This window comes from Peromyscus californicus, unplaced genomic scaffold (assembly GCF_007827085.1).
Source record: "Peromyscus californicus insignis strain IS unplaced genomic scaffold, ASM782708v3 Scaffold_15__1_contigs__length_86483966, whole genome shotgun sequence".
NCBI classification, from domain to species: domain Eukaryota; kingdom Metazoa; phylum Chordata; class Mammalia; order Rodentia; family Cricetidae; genus Peromyscus; species Peromyscus californicus.
The window spans coordinates 57,693,796-57,718,422 of NW_026294447.1; the positions used below are offsets into that span (position 1 = coordinate 57,693,796).

The 24,627-nt window shown below is 44.7% G+C and overlaps 1 protein-coding gene across 5 annotated transcripts in view; it reads left to right on the forward strand.

The window, feature by feature from the left end:
• Positions 1-24,627, forward strand: part of Evl (Enah/Vasp-like) — a 149,028-nt gene that overhangs the window by 62,397 nt on the left and 62,004 nt on the right. Inside the window, exon 2 of one of the 5 annotated variants that reach the window (XM_052738947.1) lies at positions 7,924-7,981. The exons of 3 other annotated variants lie outside the window; for them this stretch is intronic. Coding sequence is in view for 1 of the 2 variants with exons in the window: in XM_052738945.1 (XP_052594905.1) it covers positions 18,280-18,290 (11 nt within the window). In the remaining variant the exon portion in view is untranslated. Of the gene's footprint in view, positions 1-7,923; positions 7,982-18,253; positions 18,291-24,627 lie in introns of those variants that run through there. One more of the 5 variants, XM_052738945.1, reaches the window with a different exon arrangement.

Sequence of the window (24,627 nt, forward strand, 5' to 3'; positions counted from 1 at the left end):
GGGGCAGGTCAGTGGTGTAAACAGTGGTTTGGTGTCCTCTACTAACTAGCTGAATGGTGGGAGCGACTCTGTGCTTCAGCTTTTCTCCTAATAGAAATAAAATAATGATGATAAATGTGAAGATGCTGACACATAGTAGGTGCTTTGCGAAGAGGTCCTCATCAGGAGTTTATCATGATGTCACACTATTAGGCTTAGGTTCTGGGTAGTCCCCAAATGGGTTTTGCAGTGGAGGCAGATATCTGTAAATGAAGTTAGTATATTTTCTCTTGTATTTTTGGCCAACTGTTTTATGTGTGTGCCAACTTAGAACTCCTGTTTGAAAGCTTTGTCTTTGATTTACAGAGGAAACATTCTAAGATGGGATTCACTGGTGAGTCACTGGTGGAAACAAACTAGTGAGTAGTGTCTTCCTTAGAACACAGAAGCCACAGATGGGAGCTACATGTAGAATGGAAATAATTAATAGCATCGCTAACAAAAATTAGAATATCAAGTTAATTGTAATAGTGTGTTTAAACTTTGTGCCCAAAATATTATGATTTGGACATGTGACCAGCAAGAAAATTATTGGTAAGCTGTGTTATATTACTTTCCTGCAGGTGTGTTATGTATTTATACCTGTGTCACTTTTCAATTCAGAGTGGCCACATTTCAAGGGCTTAATGATCACTTGTAACTTGAGACTGATCCTGATAAACTGAGACCTAGAGAGTCACCAAGACAGAGATTCCCTAGTACATTGTTGCACACAACAAAGGGGTTTAGAAGTACCAGGCAACCATGCCCAGTTACTGTGGCAAACCTTGCTGTGTGTTAGGTTCCCCACACACTTGCCGTCCCAGCATGCACTACAGTGATGGGAACATTGTGAGCTCCCTCCTCTGGCCAGGGGAAGAAGGCTGCAGCAGAGCTTCAGCAAGTTCACATGCTCACTCTCTCATTTCTTTTCTTTCAAATGTTTTAATTTTAATTAAAATATAATTATATCATTTCTCCCTTCAACTCCCCTTGTCCCCCACATTCATGGCTTCTTTTCTTTGCTAGTGTTACATGTGCACACATGCACACGCTCAAAAATTTGTTTCATCTGATAGGAAGGGCTTCTTTGGGAGGTTAGGAGTCACTTTGAACAATTAATGGTGGTTACGAACCCAGGCCCCTGAAAAAAAATCACACTCTTAAGCTGAAACATTGTATTAACTCTGCATTTTATGGCCCCGAAGCCCCTGTTCTGTAACAGTGCAAAACAGTGTGTAGAGGGTATGTGCCCTAGGCATCGTCAAAGTTTGAGATGTTTACAGGAAATATTAGTGTGAGTGATTAGCCTGGCATGTTTCTGGTTGTAGAGCAAGAGCATACAGCAGTAATGTTTTAATTGGCAGTCACTGTCCCAACTGACTACTATTAAATGAGTTAAAATAGCCCTTCCCACTTACATTTGCTTTGTGGTATCACATTGACTTCTGGCTCTTTCACATGGAATAATAAGAACAGGTGATGGAGACAGGCCCAGGACAGCAAGGTGAAGAAGCTTGCCAAGAGTCCTACAGGGCATGGGCCTGCAGCCAAGTCCTCTGGTTTCAATATCCAGGCTTTTCACACCATGCTTCCAGAAAGCTTCCTCTACCAGTGCCTCAAAGCCTTTGTTGTTCAGTTTGTTGGTGGGTTACTGAAGCATGTCACATCAGGCTGTGCACTACAGAAACTTCTCCATGGGTGTCGTGGATCCAGAGTAGGGAAGGAGGACATCACCAAGGCATGGCAGGAAGGGTTTCACAGACAACCTGAGTGCTGTGGAGCAGTGTGAGTTCCCTATGTGTTCTCCTGCTTGCAGGGTTCCCAGGGAAATCAGTTTGGCAGGAGCATAGGTGACAAGGTTGCCTGGAGTTGGGGTTAAGAGCAAAGACAAATGGTCACAGAAGAACGTCAGATGTGCACTTGGTGAAAGAAGCCACTCTGAAAGGCTGCACGTAAGAATTGCAGCTATTTACCATTCTGGAAAACTACAGAAACTAAGTCAGTAGCTGTCAAGAAATGGGTAGAAGGGACAGGTCCTCAGAATGCAGTCTTTAAAAAATTTAAGTTCATAACAGTATTGAGAGGGGGGTAGATATTTCCCATACTCCCCACCCCATATATGCATATCCTCCTCCATTATAAACAGCCCCCAGTGGAATATACAGTTGTTATAATCAGTGAACACACATGGATACTTTCTACTCACCTAATTCCATTATTTATTCTTGATACTGTACACCCAAGTGTCTGTGGGTTTGGACAAAGATAAAGTGATATGTGTCTGTCATTATAAAAGGGGTGGGCTATGCCTGTTGTGGGGGCAATAATACATGGGAACTATCTGCCTCTTTTTCCATTTTGTTATGTGTCTAAAATTCTTTTTCCTTTCTCTTTTTCTTTTCAAGTCTTTTTTAAGAAGGGAGGGGACTGAGGAGATGGTTCAGCAGTTAAGGCTTTCTGCTCTTGCAGAGAACTAGAGTTCGTTCCCATCATCCCCATCAAGTGGCACACAATACACATAATTAACAATAAAATAATTTTTAAAATTTAATAAAAAGGGAAAGTGAGGTTGAGTAATGAGAGCTAATGGCCAGGTGAAGACCCAGACCTTGAGGACACTGAGTACCTGGGAAATGGAGAATCTGGGTCTCGGTGCTGTCTAAAGGCAAGCTCAAGGCTAGTGGCTTTGAGAAAAGCTTACAGGAGTGAACAAGGCTCAGCAGCTTTCCATGTCTACTAATATAGAAAGATTTGACTGACATATACAAACCATGGGTTCTAGACCTAGATGATAGAAATAACATTTTTTTTAAACAATAAACTCAATAGAACAATGGCTCCTTGTTAGCTAGACCATACTAATTATACACGAAAGTGGAATTCCGTGAAGTTGAGTCCTCTGAATAGAGAAATAGCTGTCAAGTGGCCCAATGTTTCTAAGATACTGGAGGTGGTATGGAGTGTGGTTCCACCTCTCACTGCAGGGTCACATTGCAGTGTAAGCCAGTGAGCAGGTGAGAGGGATCTCAGTGACTAGCTTTGTGATAGAGACAATGTACCTCTTATAGACCTTGGTATTGATGACAGCTGTGTGCTGTGCCGGGGTCTCTGCAATTGCTTCCAAAGCTGTTGAGTCCTCTGAGAACTGCTTTTAAAGAAAATCCTATACATAACAAATCGTCATCAATATAGATGAGCGTTAGCATTATTAATAGAGTGCTACCTGAGCACTCTTCTCTCTAGCAAGCATCTCTAATTGGTGATATGCTCTACTGTTTGAGAGTCTTTCCCAATCACTGCTTCCTGAAGCCTTCACAGGTAGGAATAAGACAGAAGACTGAGGCAGGGAGGTCAACTTCAGAAGCCACACTAAGACTACTCAGCATGACCCCTCATCCTCAGGATGAGGAAAGCAAGGTTTCCAAACGGAGCAGACAAGTTTAAGTTGGCCCCTGTTTCCAGCTGCCACATCATTGCCAAGGGCTGGGGCTCCCCATAGCCAGCTCAGCACACCAGCACACCCCAGAGCATAATCTATGAAGTTGCATTTAATTAACAATTTTGTTTGAAAAAGCAAATTTGAACAGTTTTTTGAAAAGGTTTCAGTGTTTTAGAAAATTAATTCCTTAATATAGTGAGTATATTTCCTCTCTACCAGGCTAGGAAACTACGCTCTACCAGCTTCCTCCCTAGTAACAGTTTTGTTGGCCACATTTGAAGCGGTACCATTGGCTTTAGGAAAAGAGCATTTTTAAATAGAACAGACTCCTGTTTTTACAACAGTGTCTCTCTCAGGAGGGACAGGGATGCCCTGAGACCAGGTGACTGGCCTGAAGTTACTCCAGTGCTGGTGCAAACACAGGTGTCAGGTCCCCACCCCAGCCTTATCCCCAGCCTTCAACTCCTAGTCGTACTTTGGTTCATGGCTCCTTTAGTGCTTGGTCCTGCCTCTGGTTTATCCAGTATCTCCTGAGTCCCTTCCAGAGAGACTGGCAGGCCTGCTTCCATGAGCTGCGGGGGACCCAAGGAACAGACTTGCTTAGAGCTGCTGGGAGGCTCTGTACTGTGGAGTTTATCCTGGAGTTCTGCCCTTCTTGGCACAGGGCTGGGACCCTGACCATCACATTTCATTTTGGTAGGCTCCAGAAATTCCGAAGACTGATCTTTGCTTGTCTGCCTTTGCTGCCATGTGATGGTGATGGAATTAAACAAAGCATGTGAAGTGGGCTATCTTAAATGTAAATCATCACCAGAATACTAAAGGTGTTACATCTAATTCAGAAATGTACTGGCAGCTTCCTGCTTCTTTCCTTGACTCTTTTCTCCTCCTCCATTCTTCTCTCACTCTCTCTGTCCTAAGCTGCAGTGTGTTTAAGGGGGTCTTGGAGCTTTAGGCAAACCCCTACCCAGCCCCTCATCCCCCCTGCTCTTTCTCATTCACTGAGGTGCAGTCCCCTCTCCTGTTGCAACAAGCAGAAATGTCTTAGCATTGCCAAATACCTCCTAAAGGGAAAACCACCTTTCTCTCCAATCTAGATGAAAGCCATGCTTTATAGACTGTAGAGGTAATAATAAAAGGAGAGCCCATTTGATGAAATTATTTTGAATATTAATGGAATATATATTTTCTAGAACCTGGTCTGTAAGTCCTCCTGTGGCCTTATTCTTTCCTGCTGTGCCTTTTTGCAGCCATCTTTATCACTGTCCAAACTGAGGAAAGGACCCTGCTTCTGTTCTCAGTCACCTCCTTCATTGTTCTGACCCCACAGTTTATATCTGATTGCCTTTACTAAGGGACTGGACGACATCGTACTTAACTTGATATCCATGGAATTTATCTTGCAAGGCATCATTGAATAGGTACCCAGGTGTCCGTTAGGCAAGTGTAGTAGTCAGGGTTCTCCAGAGTAGAAGAATTTATAGAACAAATCAATCTCAATCTCTCTCTCTCTCTCTCTCTCTCTCTCTCTCTCTCTCTCTCTCTCTCTATATATATATATATATATATATATATATATATATATATATAATATAAAAAGGGGATTTAAGAAACACTTGTTCAGTTGGAGCCTCTGTTGGGCCCCTGCACAGTCCAGAAAGCTCCCATTACTCCTTCCCTCCCTCCCTCCCTCTTTCCATCTCTCTCTCTCCAAACCTCAGAGAATCTCCCAACAAAGGAAAGGTACCAAAAAGTCCAGTTCCACATTCTTGGTGAATATTGCAACTTCTTCCCCTGAGGCCGCCAGCCGCTCAAGTCCCCACCTAAGCACTCAGCTTTTGACCATCCTTGGGCACAAACCCAGCTTGTGGTGGACACATCATCACCCCTCGCCTACAATCTATAAAATCTCTCTGCCTTAATTCAGGTGCTCGACTTCTCTGGCCTTGTTGTCTGAGATGGGTGAACCTGCCCAGGAGTTGCTTTGCTCAGTATACTTGTTACTTTTTCAATTGGACTTGGTCTGACTTACTGTGGAGAAACTTATCAGGGATCAGAAAACCTATTATGACTTACAGGCTGTGATCTACCTAATCTAACAATGGCTGCCTGTGAATGGGAAGTCCAAGAATCCAATAGTTGCTCAGTCCACTAGGCTGGATGTCTCAGCTGGTCTTCAGTATATGCTGGAATCCTGAAGAAGTAGGCTCTATTGCCAGTGAAGAAATGGATATGCTATCAAGATGACAGCAAGCAGGCAAAGAGCAAAATCTTCCTTCTTCCATGTCCTTATATAGGCTTCCAGCAGAAGGTGTGGTCCAGATTAGATCTGGATTAAAGGTCTGTCTTCTACCTCAAAAATCTGAATTAGAAGTAGATCTTGCCACTTCAAATTAAGCAGAAATCCCTCACATATGTGCCCTCCGTTTTGGGGTTTTCATTAATTCCTGATGCTGACAAGTTGGCATCAGAGCAAGGAAGTCTCTCACATAGGTAGTAACACCTCTCAGTTTGCAAAACTCTTCTCATACCTGCTGCCTCGCTTGAACCTTGCCAGAGCTCTTCGAGGTAGAAAGGACAGAGATTAATCTCTCACCTAAAGGTGAGTACAATGTTCAGAGGACTGGGGTCAGAGGGGAATGTGCTGACTTCCTGCTGGGCCACATTGCCCATGGGAGATCCCTAAGCAGCGGGTTTCAGTTCTGACCTCTGCCCTGCGTGAGGTAGATAAGTAAAGCTAAGTCTGTCAGTGATGTCTTTTTTACCCCAGTGTGTGTCTGTGGTTAATGGATGGGATGAGTTATGGAATGAACCAATGGATTCTTGAACTCCTCTGAGGCTAGTGTGGGCCTGCATGATCTTAAGTAGTCTTGGCAACTTTTTCTTCCAGCCATATCCCAGATTTCAGAAGCCAGGCTTGTTTCCAGCCTAATTAGAGCAGTAGATCACCCAAAACATCTCAGAACAGAAGCAAGATCTTTACCAGAACCTGTTTGGTCCAGTTTTCCTCCCCATTTTGTCATCAGAAAAGGTCGAAATTCAGGAATGTAAGATTCCTTTTCCTGCAGAGGTCCCTGAGACTGTGATCCGAAAGACCAGAAACCCAATAAGGAGGGTTTATCTCTGAAGGAGGTGCCAGCACTCTTCAGCAAACACAGTTCTGGCTTAAGAATTTTGACCAAGTAAGCATCTGAAGCCTGGCTTCCAAATTCAGTCTGCAGCCACAGTTGGACACCTTGGACACATGCAGTCTATTTGTGAGGCTCTAAGGGCAGAGACAGTCAGTAGAGTTGTTGAGCCACCTTTGGCAACTGCACGATCAGAATGAAAGTAAGTCATTGAATCCAGTCTCTTCCCTAAAGCAGAGGTACCCTGCAGTTAACTATGTCTTGATTGCCGCCATTGAATCCAATTAATTTCCCCCATGGAGCTTCCGCCTTATGAAAGTAGGAAGTGTCCTATCCATGTCTGGACTCTAGTGTCAGCACAGTGCCTGATGCTAGCCACTGATCCAACTTTACTCCTTCAGGTCACGGATGACTTTGTTTCCAGTGAGCTCCATGCCATAGGTCCAGAGCTAGTGATCACATTGCACACCTTTCAACACCTGGGCTGCACAGCCCTGCTTTCCTCGGCCTTCGTTTCAACTATCTCAACACCCTCTAAGAATATTTCTGGTTGTCAGAACCCCTCTTAAGTTGTGATATCAAAACTAATCTTGGTGCTCCATGTGCTATCTAGCCTAGGCAAGAGAATGGGTTGCCTGTTTCATAGAGGAAATGATTCCCTGCCTCAGGGTTTGATTTAGCTTTATGCTATGAGATACATATATATTACCAGCAGGTTTGTCATGTGTGTCATAAGGTCTCTTATGGGAGGTTGGGTACTTGGATAGAGTCCAGAAACAGATCCAGAAAAGCATGTCAACTGACGTTCACCGGAGGTGTGAAGGTGACTCAGTGATGAAAACTTAGCTTGACAAAGGGCACCTGAGTGCTCATACATTATACACAGACAGATCTGGTAGGGAAGAGGGGAGCTCACCAGACAGTCAGTGAGCTTAAGGTTCAATGAGAGATCCTGTTTCAAAAAATAAAATGGAGAGTGATAGAGGAAGACATTGTCCTGTGTGTGCTCACAAGTACACGTGTTGACACACTACACATGTACTTGGCAGTAATGAAACAACTCGGGTTTTGAAGTGAGCCAAAGACTTTGGACCCTTTAGCAAAGAGATATACCGAGGGCGAATGGGCATGTGACAAGATACACAGAATCATTAATCACTAGGCAATGCAAATTAAAATTACAGTAAGATCTCATTATGCACTTATTAGAATAGCAGACAGGAATGCCCTGCAGTGGTAGCTTTCCTACACTGCTAGAAAGAGCCAGAGCAGTCCAGCTACTGTCAGTGAAATCTCTAGTTAACTAACTGGCCATCCTGAATGTTTACTTTCCAGACAGGAAAAATCTGTGTGTGACTATTTCCAGCAGCCCTATTTACAACTATCAAGAATGGTAAGCTATTCAGATGCCCTTCAACTATATGGATAAATACTATGAACTGCATTCATACGGTGAAATACTATGAAAAAGACACAAGAAGCCACTGTGCTTACTAGTAAACACAGCAGTTTTGGTGAACTCGGGTATTACACGCTAAGTGAAGAAAGCTTGTGTGTAAGGTTGCATAGGAGAGGATCCCATTAGTGTGGCATTCTTCAGTAGACAGCATTTCGAAAATGGAGGATGGCTTGGTGGCTACCAGAAAGGGGTTTGTATGTGTGACTGCCATGGGTGAGCCAGAGGGTGTGGTAGGGGTTGAACTATGTATGGAGTTTTCTATAGTGTAGCTACACAAATGTTACATTTGTAGAAAGCAAATCCAGCCCCAAAGCTCAGAGAAACAGTCCCAGCACCTGTAGATGATAACTGGTGCCTTGTCATTATTCTCCTTTGGATTTGTTTGATTTGAAATTAGCCAAATCCAACTGATGTGGAACTCACTGTGTAGCCTAGGCTGGCCTTAACTTGGCAGCCATTTTCATGCCCCTGCCTCCCGATGCTAGGGTTATAGGTGTACACCACCATGCCTGACTCTTTCTTTACATCCTCTTTAAACCCACTGGAGTGTTGTGAGGAGGCCCGAGGCTTGGGAAAGAGCTTTTGGAATCAGTGGCTTTCAGGTGGGGTTAGTTCTTGAGCTTGCCTTGATGCCAAAGAGCACACAGCACTGCTACATTCTGGTGACCTTTTCCCTCAGAAGTGTGCTGGCTTCCTTGTGTTTTCTGTTTATTCTCTAGATAGCTGAAGTAACTTGAGAATTATCAGCTTGGGCAAGGCCCTTTCTAGTGAAGATTATTACTGATACGAGCCAGGATGGTGGGATGGCTTTCCTCAGCCATCTTAAAGCCCCACTCTTCCTTATAACCCACTTGAAAATGTTTATATTTTCATTCTGCATTTAGGGCAGTTTTTAACCATAGCTTTATTGAGATATAATTTACATATTATAAATCCACCCATTTGAAATTTATAATGGAATGAGTTTCATCAGACTGTAACCGGTCATGGAACATTCTTATTATTCAAGATAGTAACTACTCATTAGTGTGGTAGCTTTGCTTCAATTTTTCTTTCCCATTGGTTCAGAGATCCCCAGTGTCTGTGTCATGCCCTCACTCTTGAATGTACTGTTGCTGCCTTCTGTTCTTTGCAGACAAAATACCCCAAACATACCCAAAACATACTGTGACTTAAAATTTTTGTTCTAAAGTTGGAACTATGCTTTCTTTAAAAGTGGTCATTAATTGTCGTTGCATATTCAGACTCAGCCTTTAGGTAATAAGAAACTTCACTAAGCAAATACAGTGGACCACTCAGCACTTGGGAGGCAGAAGCAGGAAGATCATGAGTTTGAGGCCAGCCTAAGCTACCTATAGAGACTGGAGAGGTGGCTTAGCGGCTGCTTTTCCAGAGGACCCTAGTTCAATTCCCAGTACCTACATGGTCACTCACAGCCATCTCTAACAAACTGCAGTTTCTTTTTTTCTTTTTCGGGACAGGGTTTCTCTGTGTAGCTTTGGAGCCTGTCCTGGATCTTGCTCTGCAGACCAGGCTGGGCTCAAACTCACAGAGATCCACCTGCCTCTGCCTCCTGAGTGCTGGGATTAAAGGCGTGTGCCGCCGCCACGTGGCTTCTAACTCTGGTTTCAAAGCCCTCTTCTAGCCTCCCCAGGTACCAAGTATGCATGTGGTACACAGACATACATATAGGCAAAACATCCATACACATATTTTAAAATAATATATGAACAAATAATACATAAATAACAAAGTAAACTCCATAACCCAACTAGCTATGGAGTGCGAGCTTTTTCCTCCAACTCTGAGGGATCTGTCCTACTGTCTCACTACCTCACTGCTGCTGGGTATAGACGGTACTCTGGATTTTGTTCTGCCAGTGGTTTGGTTTTCCATGGAAAGTTTTTATAATTTCCCCTTTATCTTTGATATCCTTAAACATGCTCTGTGTTTATGTGGAGACAGGTGTGCACTTATCTCTTTCCCTAACTGTATTTGTGCTCTGCTCTGAGCTTTTACATTGCTCTGGAATTCTGCATAATTCTGTCATTATTTGTCCAAATATTTTATCTCTATTTTTCTTTCCCTCCAAGATGCCTTTTATAGAGAAATCGATGTTTCTGCTCCTGCCTCTCTCTAAGCCTCTTTTCCTTTCTTGTTTTTGTCAGTTCTGTGAATCTCTCTGGGTGTTTTGTTTTGTTATTTTTCTAACCACTGCCTAGACTGCTGGGCCTGTTGAATTCTGTGAAGGCTAAAAGTTGGTTGGTTCCTGTTTGTTTCTTGTTGCTTATCCCCACTTAGTGCTTTAAGTAACTTTCCTTCTCTCCAAAGGCATTTATAAAGCCCATTGCATTTGAAACTTCCGCTTTTCATGGTCGAGGTCACTGCTCTGTTTCCTTCTAAGTCTTTTTTTCATGATGCTTGCATTCCTGCAAGATAGACTCCCCTGAGAGTTTATCATTATGTTCTTGGACATTCAATTTCCATACCTGCTTATGCTGCAGATGCGTTTAGCAGGAGCTTGGTTAGGAAGGAAGTACATAAGGGAGGCTGCCCTAATATGCCATAGGCTCAACCCTCCTTTTCCATGTCTGTCCTTGCCTGTATGGCTAGTGACTTAGGTACTTCTTGAGTCCCAGTCCTTCCAGCAGAAGAACTTAACTAAGATTCTGAACATGTATCATATATCAAGAGCGGAGCCAGATCAAACTTAATAAAAGGTGACTGAACCAAAGGGCAGTGTTCTTGGAGAATAAGTGGATGATTCCATGCCTGTGATATTTCCCTGCATTTTGCTCAGTAAACACTGTTGGTGAGGTAAAATGTGTAAGCTGAGTCTTGGAAGGCAAGCCCAATTTTGATTGCAGATAGATGGAGAGGAATTTCTGGAGGGAGGATAACTAGGAGTGAAGGCGCAGAAGCCTGAGTTTAGGCTGGGCTTTACCTCTCCTGTGTCAATTCATGAATGTGAAGAGTGCATGTAAAGTCAGATCAAAGCAACATCCTCATGAGTGCAAAGTCCATGAAAGTCTTGGGTCATAGGTAGCTAAAGAGACAGGTTATGTTTCCCCTACAGGATTGCTCAAGTGCTGGCATCTGGCTGTTTACACTTTGTTTTCCAAGCCCTGTACTTGAAGAGAAAAAGCCCGTGAGGGCAAACCCTAGGCTGCCAGTGGATACTTGGGAATTTTGCATTTTGCCTGGGGTGTGTAGTAAGCTGGTCTTCACAGAGCTGGTCCACTTAGGCAGTACAGCAAGAACAGCAACTATGTTGTATGAGTGAGCACAGCTGTCTAGCTGTGTAAGAGTGTAAGGCAGTCTTTGAAAATACTCTAGCAAAGCCAACTTCCATTTTGGTTTTTCAAGTCATAGTTGAGGCTCTAAAGACTCACTCAGATAGTGACAGCACAAATAACATATCAATTAAAAGGCCTAGTGCACGTTGCTAATGCAACTTAATTTCATCAAGTTGGAGATGGTAGCAAATTTTGGGTGATGATTTCTCTTCCCTCTTTACTCCAAGACCTCCCTGCTTTCTTTTCAGAATGCCCACTTTTACTACAGATGATGAAGTGCCAGTTCTACAAGAATTATCTCCTGTGCTGTCAGTCAAAGTCCCTTTTGCTGTCCCCAAGGGCTGAGTGTTCAAAGTTGACATCCCAGAGTGGTAATGTTGAAGGTTGTGGGCCATTAGGAAGAGGTCATTAGAGGTCACTAAAGGCATGTCCTGGAAACTGTGGAGGGATCATAGCCTCTCACTCTATGGGCTTCCTGGCTAGCATTGTAAGTCATTTGCTCTGCCAACTGCTTTTGCCATTGTGTGTCACCATTACCAGAGGCTCAGAGCATGGGGCTGCCTGATCTTAGACTGGGCCCTTCAAAAGCATGAGCTCAGTCTCTTCAGTAGTAGGTGTCCAGGCATTTCGTTGTAGTGATATGAAGGTGATGAACATGATGCTGGTGAGGTTACTCCTTCAGAGAACACATAGACGCTTGAAGCCAATTGAACGTCTTTATTCACTGGCCGGTGGGCCACACAGAGAGCTTGCCCAAATTGTGTAACCGCGAGCCTTACCAATCTTGGCTTTTTTGCACATAGACTTCCATTAGCAAGAACAGTTACCAATAAGCAAAGCTACAGAAGCCAAAAAGTAAAGTTAGTATATTTAGGGACTTTCCCAGAACTGTGGACATGCTGAATTAGGTCTCTGTTCTCGTTTTGACAGGTGTTAGGGTCTAGATGCTGGGCTCATAAGTCAGAATGGTGCCTTGGTATCTCTAATATGGCATCAGTTGCACTAGGTTCTAGGGCCTGATACAATGCTCATATGCATTGCACTGAGGTGAGAGGAGCAGTGCTTAGCCTGTTTGCCCATCTCTCTCAGAGGCTTCCTAAGTAAAGAGATTCCTGGCTTTGGGGTCAGCCCCTGGCTTGTTTTAACAGATTCCAAGTTCTTTGGAATCCAGCAATGTGAGAAGTACCTCTTGCAGGTCAAGTGGATGTTTCTGTGCTGATATGCCGTAGCCAGAGGCTTTGGCCTGTCTGCTACAGGTGTTGGTGTCCTTCCTCTTGATTCCTTCATATGTTCCTTTGTGCAGTCACCATTTACCCTAAGCCTGCAAGGTACCTGCCCTAAGCTCTGTGCTGGTACTGAGCTTGGTTCATGGTATCATATTACAAGCTGCTTCCTCAACAGGATAGGTTTATTCCTCACCAAACTGCTTCCCCAGTGCCAACATCCCCTATCCTATTTTTCCAACATTTTCTGTTGTCTTGGCATGATTGATTTAGGGCCTGTTATGCATAGTTTTTTGTTTTGGTTGGTTTTTGTATGCGGAAAGGGGGCATATGTGACATAGTATGTATGCAGAGGTCAGAGGACAACCTGCAAGAGTCAATCTTCTTTCTCCTTCCTCTGGGATCAGACTCAGCTCGTTAGGCTTGGTGGTAAGCTCTCTTCCCTGCTGACCATCTCAAGGCCTCATCCATGGAGTTTTAATAAAGCTATTCCTTTCAGTGAACAAATGAGGAAGCCAGAGTTGAGGGTGGGGATGATAACCATGGAGTTCTGCATAAAGCAAGGGCAGGCCAGGGCCTCTCTCCTTCCTTGCTCCTTCCCATAATTCTGCTAAGTGTATTATTGAAGCTCTATGGTTGAGTTAAAAGACCTCCCGAAAGGTTCACTCTAGCTACCTGCTTACTGGAACCAGAAAAGATAATAGCATCATGTAAAGGACAGAGGAAGTGGGGAAGGAAACTGAAAGGCACTTTCTCACAGAGATAGTTACACATAGGCCAGCATCTTCAGGAAATGGAAAAAAAAAGCCTTTGCTAGTGTAATAACCATAACTAATTCTACTTCTGTCCTTGATGAAGTGATGGTAATGACTTACTTTAAAACCAGCTGTAAAATGAACAAAATCTACACAGGGTACTGAAGCTCACAGAATACCAAATCCTTGCTGTTTTTAGTTGCTAAATGGATAGCCTAGGACTCTGATTCTTGAGAAGAAGTACGATGATAAGCCCCACAGTGGCCAGAGCCGTCTGCCTCTGTTTGCTTTTCTGTCTTAGAGAAAATGGTGGTGCCCAAGCTAAAGAGATCACAGGAAGGTGATCCTGGGATTCCAGGTTACATGTAGGAAGACTTGGTAAGAACTAGAGAAGGAGGAAGCTCTGTGGTCTGAACAGAGACTGTGGAGTTGTATGAAGGCTCCACTTGAGCTGTTGCCTTAGGACTGCCTGTGTATGTGTGGTGCTCTCCAAGGAGCCCAGCTCAGAATGCCGTCTGCAGAGCTAAGCACTGAGTGTGATGCTAGAGGTCATGTAATGCTGCAGGAAGTAGGACAGTCACCTCAGCTGAGCAAAGACACACTGTGGTTTGAACGTAAAATGTCTCCCTCAGGCTGGTAGTCCCCAGTTGATAGTACTGTTTGAAAGGGTTGTGGAACCTTTAGGAGGTGGAGCCTTACTGGGGGAAAGTAGGTCACTTAAAGTGGGGGCCTTGAGGTTTTATCCCCTGACCCCACTTCCTATCTGTTTTCTGCTTCTTGATTACTGACACAGTGTGACCAGATACCTAATACTCCTACCTTTCCTGACATAAAAGACTTTCTTCCTTTGTTTGTTCATAGTCACTCTGTAGACTATGCTGACCTTGAACTCACAGAGACCCACCTACTACTGCCTCCCAAATACCAGGCTAAAAGTGTGTGTCACCACACCTGGCTGGATCCCTTCTTAAACCATTAGCCCAAGCAAACCTTTCCTTGGGTTTTTGTCACAGCAACAAGACAAATAACTAACATAGAAAACTGGCCCTCAGAAAGTGCCTGCCATGAAAGTGTAAGGACCTGAATTGAGTTCAGATCTCTGGCCCCATGTAAAAGGCACGCATGGCAGCATGCATCTGTAACCCCATTGCAGTGGTTGAAAAGGAGGCAAGATAGATCTAGCTCACTGGCCAATGATGGAGTGCCAGGATCAGTGAAGGATCTTGTCTCGGTGAAGGACAAAGATGGTATGAAGTAGACGATACCCAGGATTGAATGGCCTCCATGGGCACACACAAGTGTACAGTCACTCACACATACACAAATGTGAACACATATGTACAACACACACACAACAACAAAGAAATGCAGACAGTAGAAGCCTGGCTCATAAGGTTTCAGAGTGGAACAAGGCCTTTGTCCGGGCCAGGATTAAAGTCCATTCCTGTGATATTCGGGGGAAAATGTATGCCTGTGTTCTGCCTGTGTCCTGAGAACTTGAGTAAGGCTAACTCCAAAAGCAGTAGACCTGCCAGGCCTGCTGCCTTACACCTTGAACCTCATAACTCAGGAGGCAGAGGCGATGGATCTCTCTGAGTTTCAGGCTGGCCTGGTCTGCATAGTAAGTTCCATCTCTGGCTGCTGAGTGAGACCCTGTCTTTAAGAGGAAAAAAAAAAGCAGTGAACTCATTTGTTTGGCAAGGGATGATTCAAGGCCACGGAGCCACTCAGCTTGTGGCAGTGCCTTTGCTCCGGCTCTTGTCCAGGTCTACCGTGAGAGCAGCAAGTGGGATAGAAACTAGAGGCGTACACTTTCGGAGGAAGGAGCCGTGGGCAAGTTAAAGTTTCAGACGAGGTGGTGTAAATGTAGCTGTAGTTATTAGATAGGAGCTCATGTTTCATAGGGATGATAGGAAAGGTTCCCTGAGGAGACCTGAGCCGCCAAAAGCTCCCCCTTGTGAAAATGTGAGTTTATTTGACACGAGAGAGCCTACAGTAAGAGTGTCTGCAGGGGTCCCTGCTGGACCAACACCCAGAGAGGTGTTTCCTGGGGTCAGCCTACAGTAAGAGTGTCTGCAGGGGTCCCTGCTGGGCCAACACCCAGAGAAGTGTTTCCTGGGGTCAGCCTTCATGGCACAGAACAACTTTGATCCAGGCTACATCTCCAGGTGAAGGTGCGAGGTAGGATGGTGTCAAAGAGAGTGGAAGGCTCACACCAGGTCCAGCCCACTGAAGCCAGGCAGTGTGTGGCAGGATCAGATTCCTTACAGGAAGCCCTGAGAGGCCTGTCTCAGAAGCTGAAGTGGAGAGTAATTGAAGAAGACACCCTGTGTCAACCTCTGACCTATATACATGTGTACATACATGCATGCATGCACCCATAGATACACACACATCAATACATACACACAAAAGAAAAAAACTAAAGAACTTCCTGGGCTTGGTGGTTCATGTTTGTGATCCTAGCACCTGGAAAGTAGAGACAGGATCAGGAGTTCAAGGTCATTCTTGGCTACATAGAGTTTGAGGCCAGCTAAAAATCAAAAGAAAGGTCACTTGGGAAGAAGGGTCAGAGTAATGTATTGCATGCTTTAAAAGATGAAGGACGGAGCCATGGGCCAAGGAATGTGGTATTATGTAGGAGGTGGGAAAGAGAAGGGGCTAATTCCTCTGCAGAGCCTCAAGAAGGAAGTATGGTATTTCCACTGTCTTAATTTAGCCTAGTGAGATCTGTGTTGAAAATCTGATCTGTATTGGACTTGTGACCTACTGTTACCCTACAGAATTATAAGATAATACATTTTTATTGCTGTAAGCCACTAAGTTTGTGGTTATTTGTTACAGTACTAACAATAAAGAATACAGAATAGAAAGTGTTCTTAATAAAAGCTCCAAGATGTATAAAATAAATATTAACAGAACTGAAGATGGAGAGAGACATATACTCCCTTAAGCCGCTTAGAGATTTTAAGGCCTTTCTCTTAGCAACTGATAAAATATATAAAGAAAATAGTAAGGACATAGAAGTCCAGCACCTATTAACCACCTTGACCTAATTGACATTGCAGAGAACATACTTTCTCTCTTGTGACCATGGTATGTTCACCAAACTGGACTATATATTGGACCCTAAAAGTCTCTGTACAGATTAAAACAATTCAATTCATACCTGGAGATATAAAAGAAATCATATTAAGCAAATGCTCTGACCACAGTAGAACTGAGTAAATAGCAATAGAGCAAGAAAACACCAAAGATTTTGAAGCAAAACAAAATTAAATAACACACTTCCAAATAATCCACAAATAAAAAGAAAAATTCACAAGGGAAAAATAGCAAATACTTCAACCAGCAAAAAACAAAACCACAGGTCAAAAACATGGTTTGCAGCTGACATGTGCTTAACAGGAAATAGAGATCTTTAGAGCCTTTGAAAATGCATTTTCAATGTTCAAAGGATGTTCATGCTTCCAGTTAGAACAGGCCCTTTATGCTGTTCTTCACACAGCTATCTCCCATTGTTGCAATAATATTTCAGTGCATCTATTTGCCCACAGATCCCTCTATCCACTGTGCCCTCAGCCCTTCTTTCCGTTTTCATAGGATCTCACTGTGTATCCCAGACTGGCCTCAAACCCATGAACCTCCTGAGTGCTGGCATTGCAGGTGTGCCGATCGCATCAGGCCGTAGGACTGTAAAAGCTGTCTTAAAGACAAGGCCTGCCCCTTATTCCAGTTCTTAGTTTTTGGTTTCTAGCACAGTGCATGACTTTTTGTGAGTTTTCTGCTAAGTTAAGGAAACTCGAAGAATAGATCTTCATGGAAATCCATGGAATAGGCCAAAGAATCACCCTGTGGTCCAGTTAAGGAAATGGAGGCCACAGTCTCTGAGTAGGTGACAAACCTAGGTTCCCCATGTTCCTGCAGTGTTCTTTCACCTGAGAATTGCTGACTGCAGCATCCTGTTAGAAAGATGTGTCTTGCAATCACAATGCAAATCTACCCTAGAATCAAATGGAAAGTCTGTTATAGCTGTACACACTGTACAGGCCCTTGTTCTCACAACCTGCCAGGACTTTCTGAGTCTAGCAGTCTCCTCACAGGGTCCTCTAGGAAGTCATCTGCCATGACCCTGCACTATGTCAAGTGGAAACCAGAGTGTAGATTCTGCAGTAGTTCTGACCTAGACCAGACAATGGACAACAGTCACTGTTGGGGCCAGCACCACAGCCTGGTCCCCAGGTCCTGCCAGCTTTGTTAGGTCTCAAACCCTGGACAAAGGGCTAACTAAAGTGCCTGTTAACATATGAAAGTGGACACTGTCCACCAGCCTCTCTCAGCATCTCCAGTTCCTGTTACAGAGTCATCCTGGCTGGTGTGCCCCACCCTAACCCTAGACTCTGCAGCCCACAGACTGGGCTACTCTTCCCCCAACTGCTCTTCCCTATAACTTAGCTTTTTGGCTCAGTCCTCTTAGCCTCTTTGTCTCTGGGTCTTCTTGTCTCCTGGCTCACTCCTGGCCTCTTGACTCCTGGCTCTCCCCTCCCCCCGCCTTTCTCCTCACGTAGCCCAGTTCAGTTTGCTGGTCATGTCCACTCTGGACTCTACCTCTGTCTGTGCTCTCCCTTGTAATAAAACCTCAACCCCTTAGGAGCAGTCGTGCCCTCTTTTTATTTCTTCTTGTCACTCAGCAGGAAACTCAGGAGCTTGAGATTGCCAGTCTCAGGCCCAGGCAGCAGAGCTCAGCCGCCTACACTGCTGGGGCCCTGTGCTGTTAGCTTCTTGTTTCGCTGTTTTCTACGTAGGTTTCAGTTTTTCACTTGGGTTTGTTTCCCCTTTGTCTCTGGTTCAGCTTCCTTTTCCTGTTTGGTTTTAAGTAGAGTCTAAAATCGTAGCTGTCTTCACAGGGTCTATGCTCCTCTGGTCCACAGAACCTCCTGTGCAGCCTTCATTCAGCCATGGCCCCAGGGTGAGTACAAGAACCCAGAATGGGACAGAGGGGTGTGAAGAGGAGACCTAGATTCTTAATGTTGAAGGTTCTGTAGAGGTCATCTCTGGTCCTCTTGGATACCAGTCAGTGATGGGAACATCTAGGACCAGAGGGCTTACCAAAATCCTAGAGCAATTTAATGGCCTCCATCCCCTCTGCTGTTTCCAGTCCCTGGTCTGTGCTTGTGAATGCTGATGACCTTGAATCACTTTTGTCCAAAGACTTACCCAGAATTGACCACCTACCTTGGTGGGTAGAAGGGATTCTGAACTCTGAGGGGAGTGTTTTTTGACTCAGAGGTGTGAGTGGTGGGTCTAGGCTGTCTGTAGAATGTCCTGAAGCAGCTTGTATCCTGTGCCTCTGGACCAGGATGAAAGACCTGAGTTCCTTTTACACAAATCTCTGGAGAGATTTGTCCCCCTTTGGCTTCTGGGCCCATAGACAATGTTGAACATGGTTGAGTGGTAATCATCTGCAAACCATGTTGTATTATTGTGAGTGGACATGAGTGCCCCTTTCTCTGTAATTTACATGAAAGGTCATGATAGGACCAAGTTTTTTTTTAAATAGATTTATTTATTTATGTATTTTATGTATATGAGTGCTCTATTTTGCATGAATGCCTGCATGACAGAAGAGGGCATTAGATGGTTGTGAGCCACCATGTGGTTCCCGGGAATTGAACTCAGGACCTCTGGAAGAACAGCCAGTACTCTTAACCACCAAGCCATTTCTCCAGCCCCAGGACTAAGTTTTATACTCCAAGAGTTGGGACTTTTATTTGTTTAAATCATTATAGCCTTGTGTCTTCACATAAAATAATAATCCCCGACTTTAAGAATTATTTGTTTGCTGCCTCACTCCTTTAATCCCAGCATTTGGGATTGGGCAGGAGGACCTCTTGAGTTTGAGGCCAGCATGGTCTACAGAGTTCCAGGATAGCCAGGACTACACTGAGAAACCCTGTCTCCAAACAAACAAACAAACAAACAAATTATTTGCAAAATGCTACTTCATCACCTGTCTTCTTTTGCCCTTCTTGGATGGATGAGGAAGGTGTTACTGCTTCTGCCTTGTGTCTGAGGATGCTGAGGCTGTGAAAGGCTGTGAGATTTCCCCAAGGCCCACCTGGTTGAGGAGGGACCAGGCCTGGAGCCTACTCAATGTACTGTCCAGGCTCTTGAAACACATTGTCAGTGAGCTATTAGAGGGAGAGAGACAGCGAGTACAGCCTGCCGGTTGCTCCTGGGCAGTCAGAAAGCATAGCTGCCCCTCCGGTTAGTCTCTGCTGAGGAGCTGCAGCCCAGCTCAGCCAGGGAAACACTGATTTGTTGCTTGAACTTTGAGGTATTCCTCCTCCTTTGCAGCCAATTTTCTGTCATTTTAGTAGTTTTTCTATAGCTTCAAGGGATTTGTGCATGGAGCTGTGAAAAACAGAATACTTTCCATTGAGAGGTATGATATTTTCAGTTGTAAATTACATTGTAAACAATTGAGGAAGCTTACTGCTGGTTACTGGTGGTAGAAAATAGTACCAGGAGGAAATAGGGAGGAGGCACTGAGTTTTTAAAGGCCTTTTAACCCTTAGACATTGGAGAAGTTGCAGCTGGAAAGCACCCTGGAGAGAGTGACTGCAGGTCCAGGGCAGCAGCACGTCAGGCCTTGAACTTTCCACTCTAGCCGGAATAACTGCTCTGTGCTCCTTACGCACTCCCAGCCTTGTGCTGAAGAAAAGCCCTTTGCACCGTGTCATTGTGAATGACGATGAGTTGGAAGTCTCATTTCCAGCTCTGGAGACCTAGGGTTGGGCAAAGCTTTCTGCGTGAGTTAGTAGCTGAAGGTTAGGCAGAAGCCAAGTTTTCTGGTGTCTCCTTCCTCATCAAGGTTGTGTGTGCTTCTCTATGCAGATAGGCTCATGACTTGACACTGGGAATGTCCGTGTGAGAAATGATAACATCTGGATTTCCCACTTAACCCTGGTGTCCATGACGGGGCTTCATAGTGCTTCCTGTCACCAAGGCCACTTCGGACCAGGAGCCCTTTTCTGAGCACCTAGTCAGAGATAGTCTTGTATATTAATAAAAGACCAGCCTTAATAATATACTTCCCAGGGACTCAGAAGAGAAACTATGAACGGTGAGAACTATTTTTAGGAAATGAATCTAAGTACACCAGTCTCTTTGTCTGTCTACTTTATTCCTCTGAGATAAAATCCTCTCTACACAACTTCAGTTCTGCTCTCTTGCCTAGCTCCTTTCTTGCCTGATCTCTCTCTACATTTATCTGCTGTCCCCTCTAAGTTCTAACTTAATTCTCTCATCTTGGTTCTGCCCCATCTAGGTCCTTCTCATCGTGTACTTACCCATCTAGTACTTCCCCATCTGGCTGTTCCTCATCTTCCATCCTGACCTCCAGTTCTCTAGTCAAAAATCCTCTCCCACCAAAATCCTCAATATCCTCTCTTCGTTCTCCTTATGCCTCAGTTCCCCTCAGTCCCTGAGGTGTTCAGTTATAAACCCAAGCCATAGCGATCCTCTGGCAGAGCAAGGTCACCAGGATTGTATTCTTACTGGGTCATAAAGGCAGGTAAGAATTCTCCTCAGGCAGTGACTGTCAGACTTCATTTTACATCCCAAGAGGGGGGTGGTAAAGGAGGAGGTGAATTGAGAGCTAATTTCAAGAAGGGGATCTATGTGTTCAGTCTACATTCCTAGAAGTAGTTAGATAAAAAGTTAGGAATCTATAATGTTAGTAATAGAAAAGGACGGTCTCAGATTGCACAAGAAATAAAGCTGACCTAGGGAACAGGCGTGGTTTCCACAAGGGTGTGTTACCTTAGTTCAGGAGATCATTTGGCCTTGGATGCTTGATAGGTATTTTAGATAAATACACTGTTAGGAGTTCTTGGAAGCACTCATAGCATTACAAGAAAATCACTGTGGGAACCAGCTAATATATATACAAAAACTAAAATTTCAACAAGACTTCTTAAGCCATGCTTGACCTTCAGAAAAGTCCTTGACTTTTTCAAGTAGTAGCTTTTGTGATAGGAGCTGAATTCTCTTCCACACTTGTCAGGACACAGAACACTGTATCACAGCAGTACTGATGAGGACAAATGGGGGGAAATGAGCTCCCCCCCAGCAACTGAGCTTCTGAAGTAGATCAGTGACGGAGTGATATGAAAATGGCATAGAGATGGATCATACACGGGAGCATCACATGAAGGCAAGCCCAATACCCAGAGAACGCCAAAGATTATATGTACTTTCCATGTAGACAGTCCATCTAGAAAGAGGAATGGGCCCTCAGCTGGTTAAGTGACATACTGCCTGGGTGTGTGTAGCTTCCATTGTCTTCCTCTTGTGGCATAGTACATGTCCACATGTCCTATGAAATTCCAGAGAGGGTTATCCTGACAATTGGATTCTTTCTAAGGGATCCACTTTCAGTGGACAAGGGAGTCAGGAAAAGCTCCTCTTACACATTTGCTATTCCGTGAAGCTGGAAATTGTCCACACACCAGGGTCACAAACCAGGGGACAGCATTCCTGGACTCCTTCACAAACATTATTCACAAATGCATATCTGTTTCACAGAGAAATAAACCAAGAGGAGGAGAAAGGACTGGACCACAAGAGTAGCTAGTGAATGGTAGATCCAAGCCTGGAATGAGTTTCCTGAATGCTGTGCTGTCTTAGAGGAAGAGCTGACCTCCAGCCTCCGACCTATCAAGGGATAAGAGCTACAACGGAGTGAGGAAATACTCTGTATGGGACAGTGCAGCACAGACAATATGTAGGCAAATGTAATGCCGTATTCCCATAATCCCAGTACTTGAAAGTCTGAGGCAAGAAGGTTGCTGTGAGGTTGAGGCCAACCTGGTCCACATAGTGAGCAATTTAGTGAAATTCTGTCTCAAAACAAACAAACAAACAAACAAAAAACCTACAACAACAAAAAATCCTAGGTAGCATGAGCATCTGTGGTTGAGGGGTTGGGGCTGTTGATAGAAAGTGGCCTCTTAGAGAATGCTGAAGCATGGGAAGAATTTCTTTCAAACAGGCCATAGCAGGTGTCAGTCAGCCTGGGCTGCTGGAGCTGCTGGAGACAGTTTTACTAGGAGCAGAGGAACAGCAGGCAACAGTGAAGAAATCATCAGCGAGCTAGAAGAAGAGCATCTGGAGCAATGGGAGAGAATGGTGGGCCACCACCTTAGCTGTCCTTTGTGGGAACATTTTCTTTAACCCTGCAGTGGTTACATGAGACAGACATAAAATTTAGAAATGAAAACTGGTGGAGCAGAGAGGGACAGCAAGTGCCCTGAGGTGAGAGCAATTCGGTGAACCGGAGAACCAGAAAAATATCGGGAGGGCCTAGTCATGTGACTGTGGGAAAAATGGAAGGAAATGAGGCCAGGGATGTAGCACCCAAAGCCTGTCAGTGCACACAAAAAGTTTGATTTTACTTATAAAGTTATGAGAAGCTTTGGAGGGAAGGACAGCTAACTGAAGCCTGAGCACGTTCCCACTGGCCACTGTGGGTAATAGTTGGCACGTTGACAAGAGTGGAGGTAGAAAGTCTTCTTGGGGAGCTGCCTCAGTCATCCAGGTCAGAGGCAGTAGACTGGTGGTGGGTCTAGGGCAAGGTGGAGAGAGGTAGCCTGATGCAGTAGGAATGTGGGAGGGATAGTTTGAAGGACTTCCTAGTATACCCATGTGGGTGGGAAGGAAGTCCAGGGATCTGGTGTGACTCAGGTGGGTATTGGTTCCTGAGGAAACAGGGCTTAATTCAGGCAGCCTGGAAGAAGCTGTGGGCTTTGGACTCTGTGCAGCATACATCCCCCAAAATGTTTCTTGCACAAGGCTGACAAGCAGGAATTAGCCAATATCACAATGTAGCCTTGGAGGAATACAATGTGAATGAGTAGTTGATTGTCTGCCCTTCCAGTGTGAGCCAGTGCCATTCAGTCCCATCCCTAGTCTCCCAGTGGTCTTTAAATGTTTAGGATTTTTTTTTTCTCAAGCACTTATCACTTCCTGACGTATCTCATAATCATTCAGGTTTTGTTCACTATTTGTTTTCCCTCTCACCCATTCAGAACTAGAATACCAGTTCTGAGACAGCAGGGACTTTTGGTCCTTTTAGTTCCCTAGTATTTCTCCAAAGCCTAAGATAATGTCTGGGAACTCACACTTATTGAATTTCTAGGTTGATTTCTCTGTTTGAAACTCTGTACTTGGAGATGCTTGGCTGCCATAGCTACTGCTCAGTGGAGCTTCCTCCAGTGTCAGACATTGTGGTTGCTCTGAGTGGGGAAGGATAGTGGCCCCCTGTGCAGTTGATACTGGCTGTCCACACAGTTGTCTTCACTGCTCTCAGGAGATCTCTGAAGATCTCCTGTGTGTGAAGATATCTGAGTCACCTACAGCCTCAACGAGCCCCCTTGGATTTCCTTCAAGGTCATCTGTCCCAGAAGCGTGTGACCAAGCAAGCCTCAAAGACCACAGAGTTACTCTTTTCCCTGGGACCTGATGCCACATTATCTAGGAGAACTTCTGAAAGGTTTATCCTCCCTCATCACCAAGCTTCTGGTCACTCAAAACAGGGCATCAGGTTCCTCAGGCACCAAGTAGAAAACATGGGTGAACTGGTCAAGCCCAGTGGCTACTCTGGTAATTGAGTCACTGAGGAGAGAAGTCCAAAAGCTGCCCTTGTGTAAGTGCTGGGGGACAAGCATTCTACCAGTTGAGCTACATGTGTTGCATGTCACCCCCAGCTTCTGAGGTGGGGTCTTGCTTTCTCCCAAGTGAGACAGCACTGTAAGGTGCTTGTTCTGGGTCACACAGGGTCTTTTCTGCAGGGGATTAGAGCAAGGTCTTTTGTGCCACATCTGTCCTTACAGTTGCAGCTCCTCGAGGGAACTTTTTCCAAACTGTCCTCAAGGTTAGAATCAAGGCCTCTTACTCTGAGTGTTTACAGCCTCGATCGTTCCACACTGTCACTAACTCCGCTCTCCTGTAGCAAGTTTTGCACCTCTCTGGCAAGGGTCTGTTGTCCTAGAGCTGCTTGGGAGCAGGGTATATGTTGCTCGTTTCTGTCTGTTCCTGTGCCTAATAAATAGTGCACAACTACTCATCTGTTGATTGGACTGAACCGAAAGGCTGTGCTGAGGATTGGGGGTATTAGTTGAGACTGCATGCTCATTCCCAGGCTCCTAATTTACCCTCAGAGCTGAACAGTGCCCTAGTCCTTGTCCCAAATTGGTCTCCACAGCTGTCTTGAGATTGTGCTGAAACCCATTCTACTTAATCAA